At 48.5% G+C, this 18,154-nt stretch overlaps 7 protein-coding genes across 7 annotated transcripts; 3 read left to right on the forward strand and 4 right to left on the reverse strand.

Moving 5' to 3' along the window:
* Positions 1-147: 147 nt before the first annotated feature.
* Positions 148-2,665, reverse strand: EDB91DRAFT_1212725 (HEC/Ndc80p family-domain-containing protein). Its single transcript, XM_041320768.1, has 8 exons — positions 2,308-2,665; positions 1,840-2,251; positions 1,600-1,789; positions 1,454-1,548; positions 1,252-1,396; positions 646-1,199; positions 456-586; positions 148-397 (listed from the first exon to the last, which is right to left on the reverse strand). The coding sequence occupies exons 1-8, from the start codon at positions 2,577-2,579 to the stop codon at positions 250-252; spliced, it is 1,947 nt and encodes a 648-aa protein (XP_041184115.1). The 5' UTR covers positions 2,580-2,665; the 3' UTR covers positions 148-249.
* A 60-nt stretch (positions 2,666-2,725) lies between these two features.
* On the forward strand, positions 2,726-3,548 carry EDB91DRAFT_1091662 (uncharacterized protein). Its single transcript, XM_041316703.1, has 3 exons — positions 2,726-2,852; positions 2,909-3,025; positions 3,086-3,548. The coding sequence occupies exons 1-3, from the start codon at positions 2,770-2,772 to the stop codon at positions 3,426-3,428; spliced, it is 543 nt and encodes a 180-aa protein (XP_041184116.1). The 5' UTR covers positions 2,726-2,769; the 3' UTR covers positions 3,429-3,548.
* Positions 3,549-3,799: 251 nt separating this feature from the next.
* Positions 3,800-5,840, reverse strand: EDB91DRAFT_4955 (uncharacterized protein). Its single transcript, XM_041327465.1, has 11 exons — positions 5,760-5,840; positions 5,680-5,700; positions 5,503-5,628; positions 5,318-5,442; positions 5,158-5,221; positions 4,881-5,106; positions 4,774-4,824; positions 4,522-4,721; positions 4,236-4,448; positions 4,002-4,181; positions 3,800-3,952 (listed from the first exon to the last, which is right to left on the reverse strand). Exons 2-10 carry the CDS (start codon positions 5,698-5,700, stop codon positions 4,008-4,010), a joined length of 1,200 nt encoding a protein of 399 aa, XP_041184117.1. The 5' UTR covers positions 5,760-5,840; the 3' UTR covers positions 3,800-3,952; positions 4,002-4,007.
* A 1,080-nt stretch (positions 5,841-6,920) lies between these two features.
* On the forward strand, positions 6,921-7,879 carry EDB91DRAFT_1241375 (uncharacterized protein; the record flags this gene model as incomplete). The annotated part of the gene is made up of 5 exons (XM_041322068.1): positions 6,921-6,974; positions 7,027-7,095; positions 7,152-7,280; positions 7,336-7,710; positions 7,760-7,879. 5 exons carry the CDS (start codon positions 6,921-6,923, stop codon positions 7,877-7,879), a joined length of 747 nt encoding a protein of 248 aa, XP_041184118.1.
* A 206-nt stretch (positions 7,880-8,085) lies between these two features.
* Positions 8,086-11,455, forward strand: EDB91DRAFT_1091705 (uncharacterized protein). The gene is made up of 10 exons (XM_041316704.1): positions 8,086-8,238; positions 8,295-8,317; positions 8,376-8,520; positions 8,581-8,714; positions 8,773-9,493; positions 9,525-10,094; positions 10,146-10,439; positions 10,490-10,780; positions 10,832-11,146; positions 11,199-11,455. Exons 1-10 carry the CDS (start codon positions 8,216-8,218, stop codon positions 11,224-11,226), a joined length of 2,544 nt encoding a protein of 847 aa, XP_041184119.1. The 5' UTR covers positions 8,086-8,215; the 3' UTR covers positions 11,227-11,455.
* Positions 11,456-11,530: 75 nt separating this feature from the next.
* Positions 11,531-12,954, reverse strand: EDB91DRAFT_1041726 (guanine-N(7)-methyltransferase domain-containing protein; the record flags this gene model as incomplete). The annotated part of the gene is made up of 6 exons (XM_041312943.1): positions 11,531-11,565; positions 11,620-11,783; positions 11,852-12,031; positions 12,106-12,391; positions 12,447-12,677; positions 12,729-12,954. 6 exons carry the CDS (start codon positions 12,952-12,954, stop codon positions 11,531-11,533), a joined length of 1,122 nt encoding a protein of 373 aa, XP_041184120.1.
* A 662-nt stretch (positions 12,955-13,616) lies between these two features.
* On the reverse strand, positions 13,617-18,033 carry EDB91DRAFT_5074 (uncharacterized protein). Its single transcript, XM_041327517.1, has 25 exons — positions 17,579-18,033; positions 17,233-17,527; positions 16,934-17,182; positions 16,781-16,883; positions 16,611-16,729; positions 16,517-16,552; positions 16,361-16,470; positions 16,257-16,309; positions 16,194-16,207; positions 16,117-16,138; positions 16,053-16,056; positions 15,874-16,003; positions 15,787-15,823; positions 15,562-15,731; positions 15,263-15,512; positions 15,027-15,212; positions 14,869-14,966; positions 14,697-14,815; positions 14,551-14,647; positions 14,409-14,500; positions 14,191-14,359; positions 14,095-14,142; positions 13,981-14,040; positions 13,849-13,926; positions 13,617-13,795 (listed from the first exon to the last, which is right to left on the reverse strand). Exons 1-25 carry the CDS (start codon positions 17,872-17,874, stop codon positions 13,739-13,741), a joined length of 2,892 nt encoding a protein of 963 aa, XP_041184121.1. The 5' UTR covers positions 17,875-18,033; the 3' UTR covers positions 13,617-13,738.
* Positions 18,034-18,154: the final 121 nt, after the last annotated feature.

The raw sequence follows: 18,154 nt of genomic DNA on the forward strand, positions 1-18,154 counted from the left end.
GGAATCGCTTGATTTCCCCGGGCATGCTAGTCTAGATTACACGCCAAGTGATGTGCCACTTCACCGAACCTCCCACTTTGGAAGTGTTCCAGCAGTCAGAGAGCAGCTGATGTTGGGTTGCAGAAGCGACGCGCGAATAACACAAACTTCTTGCATCCAATCTGGTACGTATGACCAGGCTATAACCAATTCCTCAAATACATCAAAAATACGACGGCCAGCCAGTACTAGTAACAGGGGTACTCCACATCAGTTCCCTTCCTCCACAAAATCTCTGAGGCGCCGCAGTTGCGCAGAAACTTCTTCTTTAAAGAGACCGATTTCATTGCTGTTCTTGGCAATAGCTCTGATAGTCTCATCTTTCACTCGTGAAACCTTCGCTATTTGCTCTCGATAGCTGGGAGAGGAGACGATAATGAAAATTTTGATTACTTGGAGCGGAGCAGGCGACTTACTCGAATTGCAATGCCTGAAGTCTTGATTTTACCCCCATTCCACTCGATAAAGCGGCCGTGCGCGCATGGGCAAGTTCTCTCTCCAGTCGGGCAGTTTCCGCATTGCTTACCATAGACTCTTGTTGAGCAGCCTATCACAACACGGTAGATGATCAAGAGGATAACTTAGTAGTGAGAAGATGCGACATACGTCTCGAAGGTCATCCGCCTGCTCATTCAGGCTCATCACCTTCTTCTCAATTTCTCGCACCTCCTCGTCGACGTTCTCGCATTCCAGAGTCATCTGATCAAGTTCGTGATCCACCTTGATGCGCTCGCTTTCAATGTCTGCTCGGTCCGTTCTCTTAATTTCGGCCACGCTGCTTAGTGTAGGTTTTATGACCTTGCGGATATCAGAACCTAGCAGTAGCTGCTGAGGATTCGCAGTGGCCGTGTTCAGCTCCAACCTGAGGTCGGTGTTCTCGAATGGGGGCGGGAGAGGGGGAAACAAACCCAGGCTAGATAGAAGATTGCCATAGAGATCTAGTGCCTCTTCTGCTGCAGCTCCACGGTTGGTTGTTATAACTTCCAGCGACATGACTGTCTTGTGCGCTTCAGAAATCTTGTATTTGAGGTCCTCCAGATTGCGTGCCAGTGTTTCATGATCAGTGTTCATGCGAATCACTTCTTCTGGTGTCAAGTTCTGAACTTTCACAACCTCGGTAAGTTTTTCATGCTCGGCCTTCAGTTGCTCCAAGTTTTGAGCTGAAACTTAGAGTTCAGGGTGATTCACCCGCTATGAGGTTGCAGGACGCACATCGAGCAGCGAGTTCCGCTTTCTCGCGAGCTACCGATTCAGTGAGCTGTCTCTTCCGTGACTCCAAGCGGTGCAAAACGTCGTCAAATTTGGCTCGGTCATCCAAGATGCACGCCCGAATTTTCTGGAGTTTTTCCAGAGGTGCCTAACGCATCAATTTTTAGCAGACATTCCTCGCCAAATGACCGTGCCTGCAGCCTACCTTAGATGACTGAAGTTCATCCAACTCCTTCGTTCCTCGTGCTAGTAGTCCTTTCTTCTCCTCTAAGTCGCCAACCACCCTCTCGTTCTTCTTTGCTTCAATCACATCGTCAAAGGGACGGGATTTCAGGAAGATAGAAGACGTACCATAGCTAGCTTCCAGTGCTTTGTCCTGTTCGTGGAATACATCTGCGCCGTGAAAAAAAGCAACATATGCTTCTGAAAAGTATTCGAATGCAAGCGCCTGATGATGAATAGGGTCGCTAAACTCTTCGGGAATTCTGTCAATAATTTGTAGTGTGGGGTCATCCTCGCTCTCCAAATAGTTCAGCCGGGCCTAGAGCAATTTTTTAATGTAGGGTTGATTATTATTAAAGTGTAAACAACCTTTCCCATCTCAACGAGCCAATGTAAGGCTGCTAGTAGAGCAGGCCATGAATGCATACTGCCTGGAGCAGCCAGCCACTTGTTGTCAATTTGTGAGGCAAACGGATATCGCAGAGCTTTGAGAGCGGGTTGAAATTCGTCTTCAAAGCGAAGGCGAGTATCAAACGGGTATCCAGGGTCCACAATAGCCACAAGGTGTTGAAACATAGCTCGGTAATCTTTGCCAGTAATGTTCGACAGTGTTTGCATAGAGATGTCAAATTCCGTCGCTTGCAGCCAGGAGTATATTTCTTGCTTCATTTTCGATTGATACGAGCGCTCTCGAATCGGTCGAGGGTCCTTGAATGTTTGACTGCTGGAAGGTGGAGCGAGAGACGCACCACCTGTCCATATTGAGCCCCTCCTAGAGGAACTGAGAGGAGGAAACAGTTCGAAAGGAAAGCTGGCGAAATCGGAGAAGACACTTACTTGGTTAAAGGTGTACGCCCATAATTTGGTTTACTCGTACTTTGCAGCAGTGGATTCACATTCTGTGACCGATGACTGGCATGTCCTGAATTTGAACCAGAACCAGCGCCCTGTGGCAGGTAGGGTGTGCGGGCTGCTGGCCCAGCGAGCGACATGCGCATAGCAGACGATGATGCTTTCTTTGCTGTTGATGGCATTGGTAGGCCTGACCGAGTGTTGCCATATATGTCAGTGGCAGGTTGCATGGTAGAGCGGCGAAGCGCTTCCGACATGATATTGTCAAGAAATGGTGGTTATAATATGATATGAATTTGATGTGCTCGACGCGTCGCGCGTCGCGGTCAAGAGTCAAGACAATGTTTATGCATGCACGTGATCACACCAAAGATAGGCGACCCCTTTTGATGATATTACATCTGATCTTATCTGCTACATACGTTCTCTATTCAATAGCTGCGTAAAATGTCCAGCCGCTATGCTCCAATGAATCTCTTTGGTGACAACGGATTGAGGGCTGATTTGCCTATAGGCTTGATTAACGTCGCGTATGGCCCACTCTTGAATATCCTATCCCCACTGACTGACCAACTTGCGATCTCAGAGACACGCAGGAAATTCCAAACTCCCAGGAAATATTCGTGTACCGTGACTCTGGTGCAAGCATTATCATTGACATCCTGCAGAAAGTCAATGTCGAAGATCCGGAAGCGGCCGCGAAGTTCGTGCTCTCTTATCATTACACATGTGCTACAAGAAGCTCTGATGCAGGATATCGCAGATTCCATCTAGATGCCATAGCAGAGGATAATAACGCAACGGAACATCATTATATCCTTGTGCAAAGACCCACTACCAGTGAACTTTCTCCCATCATGCTTGACGGACAGCAGGTTCTAAAGAAGGCGGGGTCAATTCACCACCTTCGCACCCTATTTGCTCTTTTCCGCGTGAAAGGAAAGAACCACGACGTCGTCGTCTCGTTCAACATTCCAGCTGAAACAGGGCAGGGGCCTGGAAAAAATGGAGCCGTCACAGCGGAACAGGATCAACTCATCGCATCGGATTTCTATAGAGCAGTAGATTCCTTGAGAATCGTCGATTACAACCTTTTTGCAGTCTAGAGTATTATTCCTACATAACGAGTATTTCAACCAACTTTCTCGGGACCGATCTCCAGATCTAGGCCAATACCTGGGGCTTGATCTCTCATGAGTTTTATGAATGTGTTCTCAAAAACTCAATGCCTATCATAGATATCGGTGGCTCAGATTGCATCCTTTTTTCGCGCACTCCTAATGGAGCACCTCGTGGAAAAATGTACACTATCAGGTAGTGTCAGAACTGCTTCCTCGTGTCCGTGCACTTTCAGGGGGCCGCCTTCCGCATGGATATAGTCGGGAAACGTCGATCTCACTTTCTGGGTTATTAGTCGTCTGATGAGAGAAGGCTTCTTTCCGCTGTGACAACTTAGCCCACAGTGAGAACAAAAACATGGGTTCGGCTGTGTCGTGTTCTGTCATGCTTCCACCAGGAGCATACGTCATGTATAAAGAACTCTCGCTTACTCGCGCTGTCAACGAGACATCGAAACACCAATCTGCCGGGAAGGTCATGGCCCATACGGAGAACTACAGGGTATATCGGACTAACGATACATCAGCGATCAGGTCAACAAATTTGCAAGAGACACGTGCGAGCAACTACGTCGGTAAACGTGCTGAGGCTTCATCCAACATTTGCTCGGCCTCAGGTTCCTCCACGATACGTTCACCCACACTTATCTTCACTGCCTCAGCAGCTTTGGATTCTTTTTTGCGCTTTGATGATTCTTTCAACTTTTCCCATCGCTCACGAAAGCGTGCGATCGTAATTTTCTGCGAGGGAAGTCAGTGGCAGAAAAAGGCGTCACACATGTCTTCGCAACGCACTTGTTTGTCGTTCTCTGTGCGAACAACTCGAACTTCTTCCTCCAACTCCCTTATGCGGCCAAGTAGCTGCGCCTCCCGATCACGTCCAACATTCAGTGCTGTCACAGGTGCGGGAACAGCTGGCAAATTAATATTCAAAGCGCTGAGGTCTACTACCGGTTGCTGCCCGGATTGCCTTGTCATTACCGTCGAGGCACCCATTGCTCGTTGTGCCTGATAGAAGGTAAGCAATAGTATTGGCAATTGAGTCAGTCTGATAGAAATCAGTGAAGGAGTGTAAAATTACCTGGTGCCGCGCCATCACAATGCTTTCGCGTAATTGGTGATCTTGTTCCTTGCGCAGCTGCATTATCCGTTCAGCAGCCGCCAAGCGCTTGGACATTGTTTCAAGGTCCTGCTTCAAAGAAGCGTTTTCTTTCTTCAAAACCGACCGGGACGGTTCCGAATCCGAGGGAATCATGTAAAAGGATTCTGATAGCTCATTGCCTTGCAGAACTCGTTTCGTAACGCCAAGTCCATTGACAATATACTAACTCACCTTCGTCCGCAAATACTTCCTCGTCCGTCTCCTCAAACAAGGTGTCCGCTTCTGAATGAGCAAGTCATAAAATAGCTATTGGTAATGCAGGTTCGGCAGCTGCTTACTCGATTTAAATTTACCATCTAATCCCAGCCGTGTCAAAAACTTAGATGTGTGGGGCTGTTCGATATCAGTGGCACTACTTGAGCTTCCGTCTCGCCGTGAGGTCTTCTTTCCCGATGGTGGTTCAGTACCCAGAGGGGCTGTGGCGAAAGCAACTGGCTGAGATAAATTGTCCAGCATGCCCTCCATGATTCTCCAAAAGTTATTAAAGGCATCACCCGGATCAGACTGTTTGTGCAATGTCGTAAAAGGTCATAGGGTAGAATAGATGTAACTTACCTGTTGCCCCAGGACCATGAACGATTCGTCAACGTTATTATGGGAGTCTAGCAATCTACTGGAACTACTGGCATGCAGTGGCGGAGAGGGCGCAGGAACGGGCGCGTGAGTGGTAACGTTTGAGCTGCCCCCGTTCTTGTGCGTATAAATCTGTGCATGCCTTGGCGAGGTCTTTTGCGGCAGTGTAGGGTCCTGGTTTTCTTCACGAAGCTTCGCAATTCTCCTCTGCAGTTCCTTTCCAGCTTTGATATGTTCGTTGTATAACATACGAAGCGTCGTTTTTGTCTAAGAGGTATGGCAAGTCACTAGGGGTACTAGGTATGACCCAAGGGCTCATGTACGCACATTCACGTCCTGTGACTTCTCTTCGCAAGCATGAAACGCTTCTGCAGCCTTCATATGTTCTTCTGAAGCTGGAATGAGCAACCCTTGGCTGCGATAATCCTCTGCATTTGCTGCATGTTGGTGCGCCTGTGCTAAGTATCAGTATTCGTGTGGCTCCACATCTGCACGATCATCTACCGTTTGTAGCGACAAGTCCATCTTTTCGTTCACTTGTTCACTCGTTGGATTAGGAGAAGAAATGAAGAGGATTAACTTACGAATTCGACCAAGTTGTAGGGCAACAGAATTTTACGCGGAACTAGATTGGCTCAAGTGACCTAATGAAGAGCTCTTTTTAGGTGAGGCGTGCTTGATCAGCGCGTGCCACCTCTTTGGTTTGCCTTGGTACGTCCGACTCTTGTAATTGACAACGTTGTAGAATGTCATTCTTCCTCTAGCAGTGGAACAAAGTCGGTCACACAATGTCCTTGGGAGGAGAAGCTTCCACTGAATCATAGAATCACAATCACCGGCCTAGTGACCATGGCAATGGCATCGTATGTATTGATTTTACAGCGGGTCGCCATTACTCTCACAGCTTATCGGACAGTAGCTCATTGCGTGAGATTCGGAACTTCGGAACCTTCAGGGAAGTCTCCTGTGGTGCTATGTTGGGCAACATGCGGCGCTCTGAATAGCCCACACTGTGACGTGAAATGCGCCAACGCTGGTCCTTGGCATCCAGTTCGCCGTTTCTTCAGCGCACTTTACATCCCGCACCTGCCAAAGAGTCACTCCCATACCATGATGGATGGTATAATCATCGAATGAAGGGGGCTCAACATGTCATCGCCGTGTATTTACATCGGCGCCCTACGTTCACAGGCCGTTTCGTGCCGACTGTGTTTCAGTTAGCCCGAATGAATCTTTCACCACCCGAGTTTTCTTCGCGTGTCCCCATTGACGGCGAATTTTAGACCATTGCGGCACGCAGATTGTATTCTCACTACTTGGAGCAATGTAGACTTCTGGCAATTTGTTGCTTCCGATTCGTTGGTCTTGGAAGTTCTAACACGACCTAAACCTTCTCTCGATCGATTTTAGCTCACGCTCATCTTTTGCCTTCTATGACCTATAGATGTGAGTATTCCACCAAGCATATGGTGCGTTCGACCAGTACTTGAAGGTCTAGAACTAAGAGGCACAATCCTTGGGATGTGGGTAACACTTATCGAATCGCAGATTACCCGATTTTTGAAGTGGAGGGTGGGCGCCGCTTACGAGTATGGTAGCCAACTGGGGGGACATAACCATCGGTGACCTCGAATTGCAATTCGGACTACCCTCTGCACCGACGGTCGTGTTTGAAATGGGCGTTGTTAATGTACAGCCAAGGCTAGTCAATAGCTCCCCTTAATCCATCACCTCTATCATTCAGCATGGTTTTGAATAGTCCTCTTCAAGAGAACGCATGGCTATTTCCTGAGACAGCGGTAAGCCTACAGTACACTGGTGTCCCTCGTTCTGACGTTTAACGTTGACCAGCCTCACCTGAGTGAGATTAGAAGGCAAAACTTAAGGGTCCAACTCGTGTACGAATATGAGAAACATAAAGTATGTTTTCAACATATGCATGGTAGGGATTTCGAATGATCCTTTTGCCCGAACAGGTGCAAGGAAACAGAAATAACTTGTTCCTGTCCGGAACCTCAAGAGAGTCGGGAAGTGACGTTTCGTTCTCAGAGCCAAGGACATCTGTGGAGCCGTCTTTTGGTGATGCAGCATTCTCAGCAACTAAGGTGACAAAACGTGTTCCCAGACGTACTACGAGTGTCATCTGATACATTTTAATAGGACGAATGCTCATCCATACCATCGCGGAGGACTATGTCACTTGCATCGCTCGCCCGATGGCCCAGGAGCTCTTTGGCCGACACAGTCGTGTGCATGCCCGATAATCCTTTCGCTGATGCCGCGCCTTCAGGGGACACACCTAGTTCTGCCACCCAACAAGATCCGATGCAAGATATCGTGAAGTACTCGCATGTTGTCACTGCAGAACATGAGCCCAAAGTTACTCGCGTGTCAGGTATTACCGGAACATGGCCAGAAAGAGCTGAGATAGTGGATCCAAGTCGAGGTTTTCCCGGGCCTGCTATTCCTCGCGGGACATTCTCACAGGCAAAATCTTTCTTTCTAAAGTCAAGCGCCAGTGGGGGTGATTTGCAAGTGAGCAGTATCCTGATGTAGCTGCAGCGTTCAGCTGACCTGAAAGCAGGGAATTATCTCGCGGCGGACACGAAGTCAAGATAACCCTATCATGGTGAAAGACAAGGTTTCAATAGATTACCTTAACGTCGACGTACCTCGTACACGTAACGACCCAAGCAGTCGGTAGCTCTTGTATTACATAGATCAAGCCTTCAACAGTAGACTACTACCTCCTGCTATTAGTACAATGTAAATTCGCACTGGAGGCGGATGGCAGATAATCTAAGTATATGGATATCATGATCGATGACATGAATTTTAGAAGCAGTGCAAAGGTCACGTTATGCGGAGGGGTTGCCGCATGGGCGGTGCGACAGTCGGTATCTGAAAATCGTTTGGTCTCCCCACATCTTTCTGACGTCGCCAACGCCCGACACAACGAGCTCATTGCTCATAACCTAGACCGCCGAAGAATAAAACCGCCTGAGGCTTTGATCCCTTCTCGGGCCCGCCTTTTAGCCTGATGTTGACGCCTGCGAATGCTCTGTGAGTCAGATATTCGAAATCTCAATATCAACCGTTCATTCTTATTCTGATTGTAGCAGGAAGAAGATAAGGGTTACAGGTAGGATTCTACAGTTACATTGTTATCGGAGGACCCTAATTTTGCATGGTTTGGACAGTCGTTGCCGCAGATGGGCTGTCTAAGCGTGATGTTTTCCGCCTACCCGACCCCTTTGCAGTCATCACCGTAGATGCAGAGCAGACTCACACCACCAGCGTCATTAAGAAGACTCTGAATCCTTACTGGAATGAGAGTTTTGATATGTAAGTTTGGTGCCGGTCGAGCGCAGTCGCACGTGCATGACTAAATATCCGTGCGCACAGCACCGTCAAAGACTCTTCGGTGGTAGCTGTGCAGATATTTGACCAGAGGAAGTTCAAGAGACGTGATCAAGGGTTTTTGGGCGTGGTCAACGTAAAAGTTAGCGATGTGCTTGATCTTGAGCTGGGGGGTCACGGTAAGTGCCTAAATCATCTTTACGCGCGCAGTCTGATTCATCTTATCCAATTTGGTAGAAATGCTGACTTTGGATCTAAAAAAGTCCAATGATAACCTCGTGGTTCATGGCAAGCTCATCATTTATTTGTCAACAAATATCAACCAGCCCATGAGCAACCCTGGACCCTCCCAAGTACAAGGAGTTACCTCTGCATTAGCTGACATGGGAATGAATGAATCGAGTCTCTCTTTGTCACATAATGCGACTCCAGCAACTGGTAATTCTCTATCTCGCCCACCCAGTTCACACGCCACTGCCACTGAGCCCGTCGCAGCACCGTTGATGCAGATGCCGACTCCTCACATACCATCTTCGGCGACCAGCCCTGAGACGGAACAGGCGTCTTCACAGTCTCCATCAGCTCGTCCTATAAGCTCAGGCGGTGGCCATGCTGCACTTGCTGCACCCCCATCCACAGCACCCTCTTTAGCTACTTCTCCCGGCCAATCGGCCAGCAACGCACAACAGAGAAATTTCAACCCTAATGTGGATCAATATGGAGCACTACCTCCCGGCTGGGAGCGTCGCATTGATCCACTTGGTCGAACATATTATGTTGACCACAATACCCGGACAACAACTTGGAACCGACCATCACCTAACCAAACTGTAAATCACAGCAACCAGGACAGCGAAACAAATGCCGCGAGAGACCAGCACTCCCGCCGCGTACTCGCCGATGACATGGTTGACGCTGCTAGCACAGGTGCTGCGGGTGCCAATGCATACCGCAACTCGTCGACATCGGCGCAACCCCCATCGACCTAGCCCCCCGCCGGCGGTCGTTGGTTCGGGTGGGAATACTACGACAGCTGGGTCTGGGAGTCTTCCAGCCGGCTGGGAGGAGAGGTACACCCCCGAAGGTCGACCCTATTATGTTGATCATAACACGCGCACTACCACCTGGGTCGATCCCCGGCGTCAGACCGTCATCCGCGTCATGGGCCCTAATGGACAGAACACATCCTTGCAGCCTCAGACCATATCACAGCTGGGTCCCTTACCCTCTGGCTGGGAGATGCGTCTCACTTCCACTGCACGTGTTTATTTCGTGGACCACAACACGAAGACGACCACATGGGACGATCCCCGCATGCCATCCACTCTTGATGCCAACGTCCCGCAGTATAAGCGTGACTTTAGGAGGAAGCTTATTTACTTCCGAAGTCAGCCTGCTATGCGTGCCCAGCCAGGCAACTGCCAGATCAAAGTGCGGCGGAACCATATCTTCGAGGATAGTTATGCAGAGATCATGAGGCAGACGCCGAATGATTTGAAGAAACGTCTCATGATTAAGTTTGATGGTGAAGACGGTCTTGATTACGGCGGTCTGTCAAGGTAAGTTTGACTGAACTATTGAAGTTTGTGCATTTGCTGAGTTTATTACAGAGAGTTCTTCTTCCTTCTGTCGCACGAGATGTTCAACCCATTTTACTGTCTATTTGAATACTCCGCCCACGACAACTACACGCTTCAAATCAATCCCGCTTCAGGTGTTAACCCAGAGCACTTGAACTACTTCAAGTTCATCGGTCGCTGTCTCGGTCTTGGAATATTCCATCGTCGTTTCCTCGATGCATACTTCATTGTCAGCTTCTACAAGATGATTTTAAAGAAGAAGGTGACCCTGTCAGATCTCGAATCTGTCGATGCTGAGTTGCATCGTGGATTGACCTGGATGTTGTAAGTGTCTTTATCAAATTTTGTCTTTATTTCTCCCGACACTTGTTCAGGGAGAACGACATCACGGACGTGATCGATGAGACTTTCACGACAACCGAGGAGCGCTTCGGTGAACTGGTCACCATCGAACTTCGTCCAGGAGGAGGAGATGTTAACGTGACCGAGGACAACAAGAAGGAATACGTGGATGCCGTTGTCGAATATCGCATCTCAAAGCGTGTCAAGGAACAATTCGATTCGTTCATGTCGGGTTTCAGCGAGCTCATTCCACAGGACCTCATCACCGTCTTCGACGAACGCGAATTGGAGCTCCTGATTGGTGGCATGTCGGAGATTGACGTGTATGTTCCTCGCTTAAAGTCGTGCGGCCGTTCGGCTGAATATCGTTGCAGAGATGACTGGACGAAGCACACTGACTACCGCGGATATGAGATGAATGATGAGGTCATTCAGTGGTTCTGGAAGTGCATTCGCAGCTGGCCGCCTGAACGCAAGTCCCGCTTGCTTCAGTTCGCCACGGGCACATCCAGGATTCCTGTCAATGGCTTCAAGGACCTTCAGGGCTCGGATGGACCTCGCCGCTTTACCATAGAAAAGTCTGGCGACCCTTCGCAGCTACCGAAGAGTCATACCTGCTTCAACCGTATTGATCTTCCACCATACAAAGATTATGCTAGCCTGGAGCAGAAGCTCACGCTTGCTGTAGAGTGAGTCCTCATCGTAGAAGCCATGTTACGTCATGCTAACCATCTCTACCAGGGAAACTGTTGGATTTGGTCAGGAGTAATTTTATGCACGACTTTTCACTTTTATCCTTACAATCGATGTCACGCTATCTTTTTGTAATGTTAGTGGGACGCAGATTATTTTTTTTGCTGTTCGTACAAGTCTCTTTCGGCGATTTATATGCTGTCTTTCTGTCGTCCACAAGCACCGCTTTCGTATCTTTACACATGGCTCCTAGTAGGTCTTTTCTGTATAACGCGGAGCAATTATCATTGGTGTTCGTATTATGTAGTGGGTATATGAACTGGCAGAGAACGAAAGCCATAAGATATCATAACAAATGGAAACCATAGATCGTAAGCCTATCACCTTTTCTCAAAGGCGAATGCGATATAGATGTCTAAAAGGCATTCTATCAGTACTGTCACATTGCATTGGACAAGATGGAACTTACTGACTGCCTCCCACTCTTCATCATCCATCGAGCTGGCGCCGGTCGCGTCACACACATTCATGCGTACCATCAACGACTTGAAATCTTCATGCTCCCTGTTTTCTTCGAACACTTCATGGAACTCCTTCTTGAAGACGGGATGCAGTCCGTACTGCGCAGCCATCCTACGTAAAGTCGTGTCAATACCAATTTAGGTTGGGGGGCATGTCCAGATGACGTGAGGGAGACTCACTGTACAAAATTGTCCCATTCGACTATATACTCCGGCACATTTTCAACGGCGTCGCGGAGATAAAAGTAGTATCGGTGACCAAACAATGGTCGCGAGGTCCGTTCTTCAAACCGGATTTTGTACACTGAATTTCCAAAAGAGAGATCCTCAGAGTCAGATGGGAGTTGGTCCAGTCGCGCGCTATTGACGCAATGAGCTCAGTAACAGGGACCCGAGGAAGAATCAAGCCAAAAGCTAAATTTAAATGGACATACAGGAGCTGGTCGGCATTTGGAACTGTCCCGAGAAACACCCCTCCAGGTCTTAGCCATTCGCTGGCATTTTTGAGCATACATCGAGCTTTCTGCGCTGTTTCAAACGCGTAATGCATACAAAATTGCATGGATACAACGTCAAATGGCTGTGCGAGCTGCTGCGGCGTAAACGCCTTTGTAAGTGGTTCTGTATAACAATCCAAAGCAGCGAACGATGCGTCGAAACGTGGTGGGCGCATAGTTTCCCATCGTTGTCGAGCTTGCTCGACAGACACGTTTGCGATGTCTGTTGAAGACAAATCAGATCGGGCTAGGTTAGAAGGATGACGAAAGGGTATTACCGACAGCTAGCATCTCTCGAATCCGAGCCTTCCCCCATTTGATGAGGTCACCCCCTTTACCACAGCCCATATCGAGGACTTTGCCACGTCTTTTGCCTTGACCAGCAGCAGCGAGGGCTGGATGACCGAATTGCGTAATAAGCACCGATTTGACCCAGTTGTTGAAATTCTTGAGTCCGATGATGGGAGACTCCTTGCGCTGTTTTACGCCAACCTCCGGTCGCAGGTTGTCTGGGAAAGTAGCGTTAAGGGTAAATCGGGCGGAGGGTAGAAGATGCTTACAATGATCGACGACCATCTTCACATCGCGAGCATGTCTCTTGGCTGGACGCTCTTGAACATCGTCGGGCTCTCCGCTCGGCCCTCTTTTACGTTTGTTCATGAGACGCTGGGCACCAATACCACGATAATTTTTGTAGAGCTGTATTTCATCCTGAGTCATAGGTGCGAGGACGGAGCCTGCGGGAGTCAAACGTTGACGGGGGTTGTAGGGCAGAGTTGAGCGCATCGTCGGAGAAGACGTTTTGTGGGATGGAAGAGACGGTGCTGAATTTGAGGAGACCATGGGAGAACGAGTCAAAGGGGAAGTTGGAAGGATGCGAGAATGGACATCAGAAAAGGGGGAAGTAGAGGAAGTGAGTGAAGAACGTGAAGGGCCAGGGGGAAGCTGCCGTGAGAACGAGTGGTCTTCACGGGGGATGTCGATGGCCGGGGGCAATCTCCGTTGAAAAGACGGTGCAGAGTTCAATTTTTCCGATTCGAAATCATCGGAAAGCAACAGATGAGATAGACTAGAAGGTCTAATAGAGCTGGGAGTTCGTGGTTCAACCGGTTCAGAGTTTAACAAAACAGCTAGATCTGTTGCCCTACGTGTCAAAGACGGGCTGGATATCGCGTGCGATGAAGAAGGACGTGATGAAGTCGTCGGGGACGGTATTAGTTCCAGGGAACGATCCGGATAGCCTCCTTCATGTTGTAGCGGAAGTGCCTGTGGCTGCGTCACTGGTGAATTCAAAACTGCATCTCGTACTGGATCAAACGCTGGCATCCCCGCCTAAGAATATAAGCCAAGTCTTGATAGTTGCTTTGTCGTTTAATAACGTTTATGTCGACGTCGTCTTCCTCTTCCTTGAAGATTCAGTACAGACTTTTTCAACGCCGCGCCAAACAACAAACTAGCACTAAGAGTGTCCACAGTTACGTAACTATTAGCTCGCTCCCCTGGACAGTACACTCCTATACGGTCTCACGCGTCCTCCCCGTGCTTCCTCTTTAACGAGGCACCGGATAACTCACAGCGATCGCTTCTTCCATTCGCTAAGCCATTCCGAAACGTCAGTCGTGGACCGCTATATCATCATGCATCAGTCAGCTTTCTCATATTCCCTCGCAAATATCTCACATTGATCCACGACCTAGAAGCACGCAATGACTCTAGAGTCTGGGAAAGCGCAAGGTTGTACCTGGATGTATCCTTGTCCTAATCACCGCCATCCGTCAGCTCGTCTCTCATTTCCGGGAAAAAAATCTTTACCTTGAAAAAATCTACGATCTGCTGGTAGTCTTCTTCCTTGGTCAAATTACCAAAGGCCGACTGATGCACCCTTAAACATGCGCATCACAGCAGAAAAGCAGTCCGACGACGTACCGACACAACATCTTTGAACGAAAAGTTCCCCTCGTACCGTTTGGCAAGCTACGAAAAATTGAGGTTAATTATTCGACATCTCAACGGACAGCTTACCTCTGTGTAGTTATCTTTGAAGAACTGTGCACACCTGCGCCTCGTGGGGTAGTTCATCATCTGGAGGCCGTTCAGGAAATATATTATGTCTTGATTCCGCGCTTTTGAGAGGATGTACGAGAACGTGTCCTTGATGCAGCCCTCATCTTGGCTGCCGCACATTGCCATTCTAACGAAAATATCAGACTAATGCCCTGTAAAATTAAAATCCGACTTACATGGCGGAAATACTCTTCGAAGGAGGCGTAGTTGGGTTCTCGTATAATGCTTTGGCGAACTCATATTCTTGACGACCTCCATGCTTCACACCCTGTAGATCACACTCAGCATAAACACAAGGTTACTCGACATCTCACGCACAACAAGGATCGTCGTCCTAAACAGATCAGCAGGTATCCTCGAATCATCCTTCGTCTTCATATATTCCGCAAATCGGGTCTTAAGCTCCTCCACGACGCTATGGCATCGTCAGATTTCACTCAGATTACCATTCAATAAACGCTTACGTAGTGTCTCCGGCAACAGCGGCTTGTCCGACAGCGCGGGTGCGCAGTTGCGAGATGTCCACGGATTCAGATGGAGAGTATTCGTAGCCCAGCCGTTGGACGATGGGCGCAAATAATGCCTATACAAACCGTATTAGTATTCCAAAAGATATCTTGCGATTCATGGACCCACCCGACGGAAAGCATCCAGATCATTGACGACAGCCTCATGCTCCCACCAGGTTGACACAAGAGTAATGATGTTCCGAGCGATGCTGTCCCACACAAGGACTAGAAGATAATTTAATAAGCTCGTCAAGTTTGTGCCCAATTGCAGTGTGCGACACTCACACTCCTTTTCCTCGTGTAAAATATCAACGATGGTCAGCGCACTGCTAACTTTGCAAAACCCAGCCTTGGACAGTGCCATGATATCATGCACGAGGCCAATACGGTCGTTGAGCGAGAACACAGTATCGCCCTTGGCAGCCTCCTTAGCGATTGCCGCGAACCTCTCATCAGAGTACAACACGCGGTCTACAATCATTCATCAGTAAAAGCATCATCAGCAAGGAAACTCGACTTACAAACACCATAAGTCCCCGCGTTGAGCTTGAAAGGCTTCGAGGTGTCGATGGCGAGCGTCTTCTCCCTCGTGTCAAGAACGACAGAATTGTCAACGTTGACTTTATCGCCGTTAGCAGTCAGCAGGGACAAAGGCACGGTCCAGATCGTCTCGTTGTCCTTTTCTTCTGCAGGTCCAGATTCTAGGAAACGATCCTGGCGAACAAGAATACCGTTCTCGTTCTCGATGACAGTGAGGACAGGGAAGCCGATCTGGTGCAAATGTCAGGGTGAAGTTGATGGATTGAGCTTCAACGCCTGCCTTTGAAATCCAGTTATCCATGATCTTCGGCACATCTACCCCAGTAGACTCTGAGATGCCCTGCCACAGGTCCTTTGTGACAGTGTTCCCGTACAGATGCTTCTTGAGGTAGATCGAAACACCCTTCAGGAAGTGCTCCTGGCCGACGTAGTTGGACAGCATGCGCAGAACTTGTAAGCGTCGTTCATCAGACACGGTGGTGAACAGACAATTTGAATTCCTTACCAGAACCTGCTTTGGCATAAGAAAGGGAGTCGAAAATCTGATCGCTTGTATGAGACGGTCCAAAATCCGATAACAGTCTAGTCATACCTGGTTGATCTGGTTTGCATCAGGACAATGCACTTCTATCGGATGAGAAGACAATTTGGCATCAAGATCCAACGCATCATTCAAATGCTCGGATATGAACTCGCTGTCAACCTTCCATTCGGGATACACACTGATAAAAGGTATTATGATCATGTCGAGAGCGGAGTATACCACCTTACCGATCTGGAATATAGTGCCAGGGGATTCAGCGGGTGGTGTACGTACTGTAAACACAAGACGTACCAACGATAATCACTTCACCCATCTTGGGGCGGGTAATCTGAGTACAGGATATACAAGTCGATATTTGCTAAACTTACCAAGGTTGCAAAGCCTAGGATGCATTTCAACAACGTTATTAAAAGTGGTGACATGACACTGACCTTCATTCAAGTACAAATAGTCCCACCATTCCATGGTCGTGATATCACCAAACCTAATTCAAAGTTTCCGCAACCTAACCTCTGAAGAACAGATATAGACTTACCACATGTGAGCGATTTCGTGAGACTGAAAGACAGTGACTCGTTTCTTCGCAGCCATATCTGCTTTCTGGGGGTCAAGGAGGAAGGCGCTGGTACGTCCAGTGATGAGGCCCTAGTAGGAGTGAGTACTCAAGTACGCCGAAATTCATGGTTCATACCCAGTTCTCCATGGCGCCTGCGTCAAAATCATGGGCCTTCAGACCGCCAAACCTCATCAGTGGCATGTAAGGAGATCCTTCAAAGAACCCTTACCACCAGAGTATCGAGCTTTGGGAGAGGGTATTCGATGTCAAATATTTCCTCGTAGATTGGGAGTACTTTCGCCTTGATATCGAGGGCATACTGAGCCTGATGAATCACATCGGGAGTAGCTATCAAAATACTTCAGTTGCACCTGGGATTCTGTGAGGACGAGTCCTTACAGTAGATGCGCAAGGGGCGAGTCTTCCCACTCAGAGGACTCTTATAAGAGCTTTCCAGGTACGCGAAACGTCCGTTGGCATATGCAACCAGATAGGTGGACATCTGTAGACTGATTTTAAGTTAAAAAAACCGCCGAGATGGTATCGACTTACGGGTGGTGTAGTCTCAAACTTGGAAACCTTCCATTGCGCTTTGTGGCTATCTTCAGTGGTCAATGCTGAAAAGAGCGCTTCCAAAGAAGGATCCTTTATTTTGGTCGTTTGGGGTTCGTAGATTTCTTCCGATGCCACAGACATGTTGCTCAGATTAACAGTGTCAGTGCGTGAGATCATAGTGACTGCAAAGGTCGCCTTGAGAAGGGGTTCATCCCAGCACGGGAAAGCACGCCTGGCGGCGGTGGGCTAGCAGCAATTCGTAAGCGCGTGTACAAATGGTGGAATCGAACACACACTTCGAACTGAGTCAGTGTATAGTACTTCTTGGTTCCCTCGTGCTCAAACGAGCTCTTGTAATATCCCATCATAGCCCCGGTCAGTTCTCCAGAGAAGCCAATGGACAGTGTTGCCTTTGACCCCGCAGGCAGAGGTGTCGGAAAGGAAAGTAAACAACGTTCCGCCTTGTCATCAAGAGACGGAGAAGTATCGAGCTGCTTGATCTTGAGGGCATCGGAATACAATGACGCGTTGTTTAACTTCAGATCAGCTGAGTTAAAGACGATGGTAGAAGTTTCCTTCTTAACATCCAGGCTGATGAGATTGATCAAGGATCTTCAAAGGACATTGTGTGTGTGGACATACTCAATCTTCACCACACCCTCGAATATTGAGTTCTCCAGGTCAGTCTTGATAGTCAAGTCATAGTGCGTTGGCTTCACGTCTAGGGGAAGACGGAAACCACCTGAGTCGGCAGGCTTGTTCGCAAGGCTGGTCATAATAGCAGATGTTGAACAATTTCTTGTTTTGAGAATATGAGATGATCGCAGAAGATAACTGCGCAAGATAGACTGTGTATCGTTGCGAGTGCCACATGTCGATAGACACCGGATCCGGGGTAAAGTCACGCATATGCGTAGACTTCCAAAAATCGACGCCATCGATTGTTTAGTTGAATCAGAACCAGCTGTCCATTGCAACCGAACCCGTGTCAAATTCCAAGTTTACGAAAGGTGCAGGTTCCTTTGGAAATTTGAACAACCATGAGGTTTGCATATGCTTAGACGGCAAAACTTTCAAGACAGGTCTAATAGTAGACTGCGGTCCAGCAACGAAGTTTCATTTGGGTGTAGATGATCCTCAGATTTTTACCCACGGACAACGCCGCCCCCTTCCATACACCACATCCCAAGCCTAGTTACATCGGGAAGCGAGGAATCC

The sequence above is a fragment of the Suillus paluster genome (assembly GCF_016628075.1).
Source record: "Suillus paluster strain FC165 chromosome Unknown EDB91scaffold_1, whole genome shotgun sequence".
Lineage (NCBI taxonomy): Eukaryota > Fungi > Basidiomycota > Agaricomycetes > Boletales > Suillaceae > Suillus > Suillus paluster.